This window comes from Camelina sativa, chromosome 10 (genome assembly GCF_030686135.1).
Source record: "Camelina sativa cultivar CO46 ecotype springtype chromosome 10, ASM3068613v1".
Classification (NCBI taxonomy): Eukaryota; Viridiplantae; Streptophyta; class Magnoliopsida; order Brassicales; family Brassicaceae; genus Camelina; species Camelina sativa.
The window spans coordinates 7087092-7100558 of NC_141889.1; the positions used below are offsets into that span (position 1 = coordinate 7087092).

General features: G+C 36.3%; 3 protein-coding genes and 1 long non-coding RNA gene across 7 annotated transcripts; all 4 read left to right on the plus strand.

Annotated features, from left to right (window-relative positions):
• The first annotated feature begins 1056 nt into the window (after positions 1-1056).
• On the plus strand, positions 1057-3454 carry LOC104717797 (uncharacterized). The gene is made up of 5 exons (XM_010435425.3): positions 1057-1708; positions 2188-2224; positions 2322-2558; positions 2648-2695; positions 2834-3454. The coding sequence occupies exons 1-5, from the start codon at positions 1407-1409 to the stop codon at positions 3305-3307; spliced, it is 1098 nt and encodes a 365-aa protein (XP_010433727.1). The 5' UTR covers positions 1057-1406; the 3' UTR covers positions 3308-3454.
• A 101-nt stretch (positions 3455-3555) lies between these two features.
• On the plus strand, positions 3556-4656 carry LOC104717798 (uncharacterized). The gene is made up of 4 exons (XR_756299.3): positions 3556-3827; positions 3935-3981; positions 4081-4203; positions 4312-4656. It is a non-coding gene; the product is annotated as an uncharacterized LOC104717798 (long non-coding RNA).
• Positions 4657-6754: 2098 nt separating this feature from the next.
• On the plus strand, positions 6755-9470 carry LOC104717799 (rhodanese-like domain-containing protein 11, chloroplastic). The gene is made up of 10 exons (XM_010435426.3): positions 6755-7079; positions 7169-7264; positions 7359-7466; positions 7721-7817; positions 7996-8035; positions 8113-8187; positions 8485-8572; positions 8685-8752; positions 8911-8983; positions 9077-9470. Exons 1-10 carry the CDS (start codon positions 6936-6938, stop codon positions 9158-9160), a joined length of 873 nt encoding a protein of 290 aa, XP_010433728.1. The 5' UTR covers positions 6755-6935; the 3' UTR covers positions 9161-9470.
• Positions 9471-9766: 296 nt separating this feature from the next.
• LOC104717800 (serine/threonine-protein kinase AFC2) lies at positions 9767-13188 on the plus strand. Of its 4 annotated transcripts, XM_087469177.1 has the most exons (12): positions 9847-10113; positions 10747-10939; positions 11123-11149; positions 11251-11404; positions 11503-11551; positions 11637-11751; positions 11910-12001; positions 12086-12236; positions 12328-12392; positions 12479-12576; positions 12660-12762; positions 12844-13188. In XM_087469177.1, exons 1-12 carry the CDS (start codon positions 10012-10014, stop codon positions 12979-12981), a joined length of 1287 nt encoding a protein of 428 aa, XP_087325303.1. In that variant the 5' UTR covers positions 9847-10011; the 3' UTR covers positions 12982-13188. The 4 variants fall into 4 exon arrangements, with proteins under 4 accessions (XP_087325304.1, XP_087325303.1, XP_087325305.1 ...); XM_087469178.1 differs by lacking the exon at positions 10747-10939 and having other exon boundaries at positions 9767-10113; XM_087469179.1 differs by lacking the exons at positions 11503-11551; positions 11637-11751 and having other exon boundaries at positions 9892-10113.
• The last annotated feature ends 279 nt before the right edge of the window (positions 13189-13467 follow it).

Genomic DNA, 13467 nt, shown 5'->3' on the forward strand with positions numbered 1-13467 from the left:
TCACACTTGTCTCTTTGCTTCCCTCTTACATACTTATCCTCCTCTATTAATTATTTTTTGGAGCCATCGTCAACGTTTTGTTTTACTAGAATACATTATTCGCAATTTATTAATTATTGTCACTATCATTCGAACATCCACAATTTCTTTTAGACAAAATAATAGAGATATAAAACCGTCCAAAACATGTTGTAACCTATTTTACTCATTGGACAAACAAATTATCATTAGAGCTACCTAAACTCTCTTAATATCTTAGTAATATACTCAATTATTCGAAAAAAAGAAAAAAATACTACTTAATTTTATATCTTTGTATACATAGGGATATAAAAGTTGACTGCAAAAAAAAATGGAGGAGGGGTTAATTGTATTGTATTGGTCCCCCATCCCATGATCCAGCCAGTAAATACAATTCTAGGGCAACCAACCATCCACGTGTACCCTCAAACTCTACAACCTGTAAATTCATTTGTTGTATCTTAAAATTATAATAGTACCACCAAAAATTCGACATTTTCTTTTTATTGAATCCGAAATCATACTATAGACAACAAATCTAGCCTACACAAAGTTGGGAATTTTGAGAATCTTTTAACTTTGTAATGGACTTGATGATGTTATCCCATGTGAATCACACATGCTCTCATGATTTATCATGTGTAGTATTAGAGGCTAAGAAGATAACTCTTCAATACAAATGATTTAAATATATAAATCGAATATACACCTAAACAAAATTGATTAGGTAAACATAATCAAGATTAATCAAAATGCATGAATAATAAACCTCTATATGGCTAACCCAATGTAGGTCTCTTTTGTAGTTTACCAAGGGGAGTATCATTTATCAACAAAAAGAGGTCCCAAGTTAACTTCATTGTTACAAGAAATACACTTACTCCTTGTAAAGTCTGTGATGTATAAACATTTTTCTAAAACAAAAGAAAACAAAAAAAGAAAGGTCACTTTTTAGTTTTTTGGAAATCCCCAAATAATGGTTTTTTGTTTTTATACTTTTAGACGCAAATACAGAGAGAAAGAGACAGGATCCCCATTTTCGTTAATGGACAATAACAATTAAAATACCATTTACAATTTTGCAATTTTTTGTATCTAAAAAAACAAAAATATTAAGGTTTTTTTTTTTAATTTGTTGACAACAAATTATTTAGCTTCAACAAATCAAATCGGTCTCATAGCCCAGAGTCCAGAGTCCAGAGTCCAGAGTCTCTCTCTCTGTCTCTCTAAAAGAAAGACAAAAGGAAAAAGAAAAGAATGTTTCGTCGCAATCATCATCATCAACATCTTCGTCTTCTTCTCTGAACGACTTCTACACTACTACTTACCCACTACGAGAGAGCTTGGAAGAGTGTGGTGGTGGCGTGACTCTGTTTTTAGAGAATATGGGAGGTGTGACTTCTTCAATGGCCGCCAAGTTAGCTTTTTTTCCGCCGAATCCGCCGTCGTACAAGCTTATCAGAGATGAGACGACGGACCTTCTTCTCATGAACCCTTTTCCCCATCGAGAAAATGTCGATATTTTGCGGCTGCCCACGCGCCGAGGCACCGAGATCGTGGCCATGTACATCAGGTACCCTATGGCCGGCACTACTCTTCTCTATTCTCATGGTAATGCTGCCGACATCGGTCAGATGTATGAGCTCTTCATCGAGCTTAGTATTCACCTCCGCGTCAATCTTATGGGGTTAGTTCCCTTCTTTTTCTCTATTTGTATCTTTTTGCCCAGATCAGATTTTTTTTTTTCTTTCTATATTTAGCTCAGCTCTGTTCTGCTTTCTGGGTTTGTGCAAAGTAGTTGATTCAAAGCTTCAAGATGCAAAATTGGCAAAACTTATTACTGAGATTTGGTTGACTGAAAGTTTAGGATTTTACTGGAAGAGTATAGCTTTTTTTTTTGTTAAGGGAGATTTTTGTCGCTAGGGTTTGTTCTAAATCGGGATCTCTACTACTCCTAGAGACAAAAAAAAAAGTAGTTTTTGAGGTTGAGATGTTTGAGTTTTGATTGTTGACATCAAGTAGTCATGGGATAAGTTTTTCCATTTCTAGAAATTCTAGATCTGTTTCTACCAATGAACCTGAATATAGTAGGATTTACTTCATAAGTTTACAGTTTCCATCTTATAACATGGGAAAATCATTTGAATATGCTGTGGTGTTTTGCAGGTATGACTATTCAGGGTATGGCCAATCATCAGGGAAGGTGAGTTACTACAGATCTCAAAGCTTTCTTTAGTTCTGTGATTCAACTGTTTGGTCCATTTCTACACCGTGAACATATATATCCTGTTTTGTTGCAGCCCACCGAACAAAATACTTATGCTGATATTGAGGCTGCTTACAAATGTCTTGAAGAGAATTATGGGGCAAAGCAGGAGAATATTATCCTCTATGGTCAATCTGTTGGTAGTGGTCCAACTGTCGATCTAGCTGCGCGTTTGCCTCGACTTAGAGCTTCCATTCTTCATAGTCCAATTCTTTCTGGGCTTAGAGTTATGTATCCTGTTAAGCGAACTTATTGGTTTGACATATACAAGGTAATATACAATACCCTTTTGATTTTTATACATAGTGTTGCTTATAAACGTTCTGCCTCCTTGACTTCGTTTTGTTTGATCTTTTTCAGAACATTGACAAAATTACACTGGTGAGGTGTCCTGTCCTCGTCATTCATGTAAGTTTCCGAGATCGAAGTTTATTCATTGGTATATTTGAGTTAACCAAGTTCTAGGCTGAGCAGTTTGTCGTGCAAGATCCATTCATTCCTTCTCAGTATTAGTTTTAATTATGGTCAAACCTTTTATGTTTGCAGGGAACAGCGGATGATGTGGTTGACTTCTCACATGGGAAGCAGCTTTGGGAACTTTGCCAAGAGAAATATGAACCGCTATGGCTCAAAGGTGGAAACCATTGTGATCTTGAACTCTTTCCAGAATACATTGGCCATCTCAAGAAGTTCGTGTGCGCTGTGGAGAAATCCACATCGAAAAGAAACAGTTCTTTCTCAAGAAGAAGCATGGAAGGGTGTGAACAACCTCCTCGGCATAGTGTAGATGCCCCAAGGAAGAGTAAGGACGGACGAGAAAAACCAAGGAAAAGCATAGACAGACTAAGGTTTCAGGGATACAAGTTGAGCCACATAGAGAAACCGGAGAAGCTGAAGGTTCCATTTGAGGAAATGGAGAGGTCGAGGAGAAGCGTGGACATATACAGAGATAAGTCTCAGCCGATGGAGAGAGCACGTAAGAGCGTGGATTGGTTGGACAGAAGTCGAGCAACGGAATGAAAGTGGGGTTTGATGTCAAGATTGTATTTGAATGTGTCGTTCAATTTATTGGGGTGTGTGTTTTGTATTGTAGTTTTGTATGTCAAGTTCAAATACAACAGGAAAATAGATTTAACCAATTCGGTAACTTTCTGACCGTTTCCAACACTACACTTTTGACTGTTTTTTTTTTTTTTTTTTTTTTTTTTTTTTTTTTTTTTTTTCTGGTTGTTCTTGACTTCTTGTTCAAACTTGAAGTGTAATATCCTGCAAATAAGAAGCTTGGAAAGTTGGAAACCAACCAACAATAGTCAATCAATACCTACCGAGTCATTCCACCCTCAGCACGGAATCTTGCATTCAATTTGATATTTGATATAGCCAAGGTGGAAGATATTCGTATAGGCGATGACTATGTGGATGTGGAACTTTTAAATCCCACCACAGTTCTGATGTGTATTGGTGTTGATCTGATATCTCTTGTCAACATAACGTGAATCAGGTCTCTTCCGCGAGATTCGGTGATTACGCATACCCGGCGGTAATCATCCTCTACTTGTGGCTCTTTCATTGATTCTCTAATAATCACAAATTTAATTTTTACTTACCTATGTGAGAAAATTGTTACATCTTTGTACTGATTATTAGGGTTCTTAATCTGGGTTAAAGTTTACTTTTACGAGAGGACAACAGTGGTAAATTTACTACGCTTTTCTAATTTCGAGATTTATATGTATAATATGTGGATGTATGTACGATGTGTTACATTAATAATAATATTTGTTTTCCTGCAGTTGGGTTATTGGTGTTGATGGATTCGACACGTCTCTTCCTGCGGATGATATCAAGAAGGCGTTGAAGGATCACTTCCGTTCATGTGGAGTTATCCTTAATGTTGAATTCCCCGGACTCAACTGGTTTGTTTTGTTTTTTTCTTTCTTTGCGGTGACAAAACCTTTTAAGCTGGAACGAAACCAGTTTGTGAAATGTCTTTTTTTGTTTGTTTTGTTTTGTTTTGTTAACAGTCCTGCTTCTGTTATTATCGTCGGAGATGACGTAAATGACAAGGCCTCGGAAAATAACGGAAGTGAAGTGGGAGGACGGAAACTATTGTTACTGCTAAGGTTTGGCTAGTGGTGAAAATATTGGATGTTCCTTTTGCCTAATAAGATGACTGACGAAGAGGAGTCAGCTCTGCTCTTTGGTGTTTTCAGATCGTGATACACTGCAACCTTTTACCCTTTTGTTTCTTTCTTATGACTTGTGTGTGGCCCTCTAGGATTTTCTTCTGGATGTTGTTTAAGTAAGCCCACTGTCTATGACGTTTGTTTGTGAATGATAAAAGTAAGCCCAATAGTCGTTATCTACTATGGCCTGTTTGATTAGATGATTTTACATCTATTCCAGTGACCGATAATGGTGCCTTGCCTTCCAGGCTTTATATTAAGTACACATCATATATAATACTTCAGGATAGTAGAATAGGTGCGCGGAGTACAACAAACCAGTATCGCATACTAGACAGTTCAATTGATTGATCAGCAAAAAATCAACGTTGTTGTTTTTTTTTTTTTTGCTTGTATTTCTTCATCAATTTCATGGAACATAGTCTCTGACAGACTTGATCTATTCCCTGCACTGATGCCATGATATGCTATGTAAATGGATGATATCGGATACATAATCTTCTCTATGTTCTTTAGATTTAGCTTACTTAACATTCTCATATGTCTTATAACACGCCTATCTAATTCCTTTCCGATGCGTCAGAAAGTATATGATCAAGAAGTCCATATTGTCATGATATCCACCTTGTGAAGAGTTACACTTGTCATTACATTATTCACTTCACTTGAATTACTGATGAGCTGACTAGGAACAAACTTACATGTTCCTCATTGGTTCTGTAAATCCAAGATAATGTGCAGTCATAGACCTATTAATAGGTAGGATATTACCAACCAGATCGCCAACACCTAGCGCACACAACCTTAGCCTTCCTTTACATCCATTATAGCGAGTCACATCATGCTCCAACTGCCATAATACATTAAATAAAAACCAGTTAATTCTAAGAGAAAACAAGTTCGTAACAATTTAAAGATTTTCTACATATCCTAAGAGAAGCTCTCGGAGCTCATTTCACCATGGCTAGGAACAATGACAACTTTGTTACTCATAGCCAGAGAAACCAGCACACTATGAATATCTCTAATCTTTCTAATTATAATATCTATAATTGATAGACACCAAAGCTTGAAATCAGTAGTCATTAGGTCATTAATACTGCAACCTCTATGAACCTTTTTAGCCAGATCACCAATTAGCTCCATGAGAGCGATATCAATGTACATGGCAACATCTTCGACATCAGTAGCATACTCAAAGCTATTTTCAAAAAAACTCTGATTTTATAACATTTTGAAAATGGTCTTTTGATTTGCATCAATTATCTCGAACAATATTTATCTCCGTAAATGAATCTAAATAATATGTAAAATTTATTATGTTTTTCTGAGTGGAAAGACTATTGGGGTAGCTTATAAAGCTAAAAATAAAGCAACAATTGGGAACAATTTTTGTACCAATTTTAAAATTTGAAAGATAATTATTTAAAAGGAATAACATATTAATGTAATATAAAATATTAAATAATCATTTCAGTCAATAAGGCACTAACTATTTATTAAAGTATATAAATGAATAATTACAAAATATTACATATTTTTCATATTAATTACAAATCCACGCAAGTGAATATAAACTAATACATGAATATAAACTAGTTACGAAGCTATATTCTAAGAGAAAGCATATTTATAATTAGGTACAATTTATAGATACAATTCAAACTTTTTTTACATAACTTCATAAAAGGAGCTTTGAGAACAAAAACTTATCCATTTGACTATAGCTAGAAACAATGAGATTCTTGTTACTCAAAACCATACTAATACTTTTTCAATTATAATATCTATAACTCTAGGACACCGGAGCTTGGAATCCAACAAATGATACGGAAAGCAAAAAAAAAATACTTTGGTAGCAAGCATATTGGCTTGAGATAGGTTGGCACAAATGTGATTCTAATAAAGAGTCACATTAACAAGAAACTAATTATTGATTAATTTGCGGGATGATTAGGTAAACAGTAAAGACAATTATTGAAATACCAAATTTTTTTTGTCTTCTATAATTCAAGATCTGTTATTTTCTATCTGTTTCTGGAGGCAAGTATTGAAATACCCAAAATGTAGTTCTTTGATGTTATATGTCATAGATTTGGTTTCTTGGACTAGAACGTTATGTTTTTCAGCCGTATCTTACTTAAAAAAATGAACCTGATTTTAATTTCATAAGCGATGACTTGTGAATGTGGATCTTTATGGGCTCTGGGCCGAACTTTTAAATCCCATCACAATTCTGATGTGGAGCCGGTTTATGTACCTCCAATCGAATTATGAAACCAAATGAGGCGGTCCCGAACCGAGTCGGGTTAACTGGTTCAGTAAAAGCCAAAATAGATCACTCGGTCCAATAATCCCGAAACTGAGAGAGAGACTAATCTTTTCTTCTTTTGTCTCTCTGTTGATGCGCAAACGCGAAGAAGAAGATTATCTTCTCAGTCACTACTCACTGCTGGAACCTAATGGAGTCTTTATCTCTTCCCGTTCTAAATCCTCTCTTAGCTTCTCGTTCCAATCTTTTTAGAAACCAGAGCTCGAGGATGACCTCTCCACTTAATAATTTCCCCAGAGGATGCAGCACATCCCTTTCCACTGTTCGCCGCCTTGTAAGTTGATTCTCCATTTTGCTTTTTATGGCTTTATATCGTTGCTGTAATGAGGAAGTAAAAAACATATGTGTTTTGCTTTGTTTTAGAGAGTAGGTGTTGTTAAGATGCAAGCTGTTGATGAAGATATTGATCTTAAGCAAATGAGAGACATGGCTGCTGCTAAAAAGCGTTGGGATGGTTTGGTAATAGTCTGAATCAACCCTTGTTCACATTTCTCCATCTATATAGATTATAGATGGTTCATGGGTTTCATTAAATTTATTGTTTTGATTTTAGTTAAGGGAAGGAAAAGTGAAGCTTCTTACACCAAGAGAAGCAGGCTATGCTATTTCTCTTTCAAACAAACCTCTTCTTGATGTCCGCCCCTCTAGCGAGCGCAACAAGGTACATTGATAGATGGATTTTGGATTATTAGACTCCTTGCTATCCATAGATGATGATTCTCCACCTTCACCTTTGGATTTTCATGTTATGTGCATAGAATTTGATTCATGTATCTCACCTTAGCATGTCGTGTTCTTTAGTTAGTTCTTGCTCCTTGCCCACTGTCACTGTTTCACAGAATATACTCTTGGATTATAGTGTTTCACTGAGGTAATTGTTCTTCATTGTTTTTTCCGTTCACTTTTTTTCTAAAGGCATGGGTTAAAGGCTCCACCTGGGTTCCTATCTTCGACAATGATGACAACCTTGACGCTGGAACTCTTTCCAAAAAAGTCACCAGTTTTGCTATGGGTACCTTTTCACCATTTTCACCTATTGAATCTAGGGATATCGAATCAACTCCTTTCTTTATCTTTATCTTTGCAATGTATATTATCCTCTAATCCCACCTAGGATAGAGACTGTAACTTGGGATACACCCATTTTATAAACTTTTTGCGGAGATTTCACCATGTTTTTGCTTCTACAGGGGGATGGTGGAGTGGTGCACCTACGTTATCTTTTAATAGGTATGTCTGCGATGTTAAGCTGACTTTTGCCTTATGACATACTTATTTGCTTCTTGTTTTTATCTTTTCGTTTGTAGGTTCTTTTTGTCAAAGGTTGAAGAGAAATTCCCAAAAGAAGCAGAGCTGATTGTTGCTTGCCAAAAAGGATTGAGGTACTTGATGATACAAGCAACAGGCTTCTTGAATGCTAAGGGACTCACTGCTCCTTACTAAGTAGAATGTTTTAAATATGTGGTTACTTTTATGAAATCATGAATAAGTGGCTGGTTAGGTTCTCTGCCTATGTATTATACTATAAGGGGGGAATGGAAGAAGTAATATTATCAAATGGTTTTAGTTTTGTGAAAGAAAAATTAGTTTATATTGAGAGTTAGTATAAAGTGAATCACTGGGTTCAGAATGTTGGATGATCGTCATATATACGTGACTCGAAAACTTGTTATTGTCAGATCCTTAGCTGCTTGCGAGCTGCTTCGTAATGCAGGGTATGAGAATCTTTTCTGGGTACAAGGCGGTTTGGAATCCGCTCAAGACGAGGTTATGCAATTGTTTCAAACTTTGTGTTTTGTGCTTTTGGATATTTCAGTTTCATTTTAGAATTGGAAAGTATACAACATCGATAACTAATTCATTCATTATGTGATAGCAGGATCTAGTCACAGAAGGTGTTCAACCCTTGAAGCTTGCTGGGATTGGAGGTTTTTCAGAGTTCCTTGGGTAAGTCTCTCTTTTGCTTCTCAGACTTTCTTATACCTTGAAAAGTAATGGTTTGAAAGACTTTCTTGTTTGAAGTGACTCTAAGTCAATGGACTAGCTATCTTGTACATCATATGCAGGATTTGGCATTTTATTCATGTATCCTCTTTTGCTTGCAGTTGGACAGACCAGCAAAGAGCTCAAGCTGCCAAAGAAGGTTGGGGCTACCGTTTAGTATATACTGCGCGTCTGGTGAGTTTTGTGAATCAAAATCTTTTGTAGATTTTGTAAACCATATTCCTCATGAGTCATGACTGCTGATCTCATGTCATGTCATATATGTAGTTTGGAGTTATTCTGGCAGCCGATGCCTTGTTCGTTGGTGCTCAGCAATTAGGCCATTATATTCAGGAGTTAAGAGGCCATTAGGATATCTCCATCTGGTTTATACTTCTCTTCAAAAGAAACTGTAAATCCTGTTGTGTTGAAAAGAGTAGTTTTTGAAGTATGCTCGAATAGTTGGAGTAGTGAAAATAGACATCTTTGATTTCTGAGTATCCGGCGGTAGAATTGACCCTCATTCACATCTAGCTTCATTCAAATGGTTTGTACTGTACCGTTTATCCTATTGGCTATTGCATATTGCATGCACTTGTCAACAAGTCAGCAATGGCCCACAAACACATGTAGAAAAAACCGGTTTACCAGTCTTAATAAGTCATAACTCGCAATTAAGACATGTATTGCAGTGTTTAAACTTTGATTAAACCAAAGAGACTCCGGTTTATATTCTATTGTAACAGTCATTGTTGACAAAGTAAATACCATAATTTCGAACGGAAAAAAGTGCGGTCAATTAAGTAAAAATAGTATTGGATTTGGAATATTCGATCCGGGTAAAAAGCGAGGATTAGAAATACCGAGCGAACTAAGAATGCGTGTCGTTTGAAGAGAAATAAGAAGCACTCCTTGTAGTTTCCTCTTTTGGAAAGTGGAAGAGCATATTCCTATTCCCAATCAATAATTGAGACAGACAACTCAACTCTGGTTAAATCCAGCGCAGTTACAACTAACCCTAGTTACATAGGGTGCTGACACGTGGACGGTGGAGATGTGTTCTGACTGCTTCTCTATCGCAAATTCGCAAATAGGCTCTAGTTAAAAACTAGGGTTAGGACACTTTTCGATTCTGTTTACCCCCAAAAAAAGCTTTCGTCATCGCCGTTTTGGCTTTCTGAAAAAACAATCACCACCGATTATAATTTTGTTTTTCTGAGATTATGGAGATGGAGCGCGTGCATGAGTTTCCTCATACTCACATGGATCGTCGTCCCAGGAAGAGAGCGCGTCTCGGTTGGGATGTGTTGCCTTCTGCAACCAAGGTATAATTTTTTTTATCTCCTCCTTGTTTATCCATGGTTCCAATTTTGTGTTTGATTCCTTTGATTTGATTTAAACTTGAAGATGGTTTGATTATTTGTTTTTTTTTTTTGTCGATTCTGATGGATCTGTGATTTCAGTTATTTGTTTGTTTGTCAATTATTCACTTTTTGAAGATACCAAATTTTGTGTGATTAGGTTAATTTCTTGTGAGAATTTGGTGGTGTTGTACCTGTTCAGATCTATATAAACTTTTGTCTATCCATGAATTATTTTAGATGTCAGTGTGTGGTTAGGTTCAACTTTTTTTTTGCTGTGGTATGTTTTGTTTCTAGTTTTTTTTGTTTGTAGATGGTGAACAAATTTTGATCTGATGGATAATGATTTGTGAATTTGGATGTAGATTTTTGTGTCTTTCCCTCTCCAATGCTATAACTTCTATCAGTTTCACTCAGAACAAATGATTATTTCTCAAGAATAGATAAATTGATGCACTTTGAAAGTACCCTAATTGTTTGGATTTAGATATTTCCCTTTAGGTATTAAGAACGTATAGAATATGACTCAAAACATGTTAGCGTAGAAGGATAGTGGCAGGTTTTCATCTGTCTGTTATGGTACATGGATATGTGTAGGCTCAGGTAGGAATGTTTTGTGGGCAAGAGATTGGAAATATATCAAGCTTTGCATCCTCCGGAGCTCCTACAGACAATAGTAGCTCTTCTATTTGTGTTAAGGCTGTGGCTCGAAATGGTTCGCCCCCATGGCGAGAAGATGACAAGGATGGACATTACATGTTTGAACTGGGAGATGACTTAACCCCACGCTGTAATCTCACTTTTCCATTACCAAGAGCTGTTTTGATAATCCTGAAGCTACCTTTAAATATATATCTCTAGATTTTTTTTTTCAATGGCTTTTTTTGTTAAACTCTAGATGTTGTGGTGAACCTTGTGTTAATTTTTTTTGATTTCATTATTCTGATTGCTCTGTTCTTTTCTTGTTTCGCAGATAAAATCTATAGCAAAATGGGAGAAGGTATGAATTTTTGGTTGTTGTATGAGTTATCTTGTGTTTTTTCACATGTCCCATTATAGTACTCATATCTTATTCGAACGTTACTTAAATTGTCCTTGTAGGTACCTTTGGTCAAGTGCTAGAATGTTGGGACAGGGAGAGGAAGGAAATGGTGGCTGTCAAGATTGTCCGTGGTGTGAAGAAATACCGCGAGGCTGCTATGATTGAAATTGAAATGCTTCAACAGCTTGGTAAACATGACAAAGGTGGTAATCGGTGAGTTACTTTTCATCATGCATTAGAATCTGATAGAGTCGGACATGGTTTATCAAATTCTTTTTTTTGCAAAGGTTAAATCAGTTTATTCCTTGCAGTTGTGTACAAATTCGGAACTGGTTTGACTATCGTAACCATATCTGTATTGTAAGTATTTTAGTCAATTTTGTGATGGCTATGATTTTCCCCGGTTTGGGAAATAGTTGGGGTTAAATTTAAATGGTTGCAACAGGTATTTGAGAAGCTTGGATCAAGTTTATACGATTTTCTTCGGAAAAACAATTATCGCTCCTTTCCCATTGATCTTGTCCGTGAGATTGGCTGGCAACTCTTGGAATGTGTAGCATGTGTGTAGTCTTTGCAGTCTTTTCAATCAATCTGCATGCTCTTGCATTTTCATCTGAGTTTTGCTTGTTATTGTGATGGTTACCACATAAGTTTCTGAATTTTAGCTCTTTCCGTCTCTTATGGCATTTTCCTTGTTTATTTTTGTCTGATTTTGCAGTTATGCATGACTTGCGCATGATTCATACCGACCTTAAACCAGAAAATATTCTGTTAGTCTCCTCGGACTATGTGAAAATTCCTGAGTACAAGGTATATATTGAATTTACTTATGTGTGACTCTAATGTTGCCAACTAGTTAAGTGCTAAAGGACTTTGTTGTGTTTTTTGTTGCAGGGCTCCCGATTACAAAGGGATCTGTGCTATAAAAGAGTGCCTAAATCAAGTGCAATAAAGGTGATTGATTTTGGTAGCACAACTTATGAGCGTCAGGACCAAACCTACATTGTATCTACCAGACATTATAGGGCACAAGAAGTGATTTTAGGTGAGTTGCTGTTGTAAAATAAGTCATTGAAATCTCTAGATTCTGTTAAACTATATTACAAACTGATGGAGAAACATGGCCTTGTGTGCAGGTCTTGGCTGGAGTTATCCATGTGATGTTTGGAGTATTGGATGTATCATAGTGGAACTGTGCACGGTATGTGTTTGAACCAGTTCATTCTTAATGTTAAATGGGAATTTACTCCTTTTTTGTGTGTTTAATTGAAGTTTTGAGTTTTGCAGGGAGAAGCATTGTTTCAAACACATGAAAATCTGGAGCATCTAGCGATGATGGAGCGTGTTCTTGGGTCGTTCCCTCAACAAATGTTGAAGAAAGTGGAGTGAGTTGAATCAAACATTTGCCCCGAAGTGATGTATATATGGTCGGGTGTTTAACTATTATTTCTTGTGTTGTGTGATAAAGTCGGCACTCAGAGAAATATGTGAGAAGAGGTCGTTTGGATTGGCCTGATGGAGCCACCTCAAGAGACAGCTTGAAAGCAGTATTGAAGCTTCCTCGGCTTCAGGTTCGTCAAGTTTTGTATTTGAATTTGATTTGGAGAAGCGATTCTTTGTGTTTACAAATGGTCCTGTATGTGTTGTTGCAGAATCTGATAATGCAACATGTAGACCACTCGGCGGGAGAATTGATAAATATGTTGCAAGGACTTCTTCGATTTGATCCATCAGAGAGACTAACCGCTCGTGAAGCCTTGAGACATCCTTTTTTCACTAGGAGGAGATGACAGGCTCTTGAGGAGTGTAAATAGAGTAAGATATGTATGATTGTAGTAAAAGCCTTTACAAAAGGTCTTACCTCAACAACCCCACGAATTCTGATATTAATTAAACAAAAATGCTTAGATCGCTCTTTTTAAAGTGATATGCAATTGTTTGTCTATCTTGTAAACTTGATTTTTTTAAATTGTAAGTTTTAATTTTCGACCACAAAATCTAAGAGATGCGTTGGTACGACTCTTATTACTGCAAATAACACCAAGCAAGCTAGAGCGAATGTACAATATGTCTAAGATGCAACAATGATTGAAAATCTTACTTATACTGGATATACAATGTTGTATGAGTAAGTTCGCAATATAAATAAAACTCAGAAAGACCAAAAACTACCATTATCAAAATTTACGGGGAGTTTAGTTGTCGATAAGAAACAGCATGTACTTTTTGTAAGGAGTAAGAAAACTGCACCTCTTTTCCCTGATTCCGCTCACCTC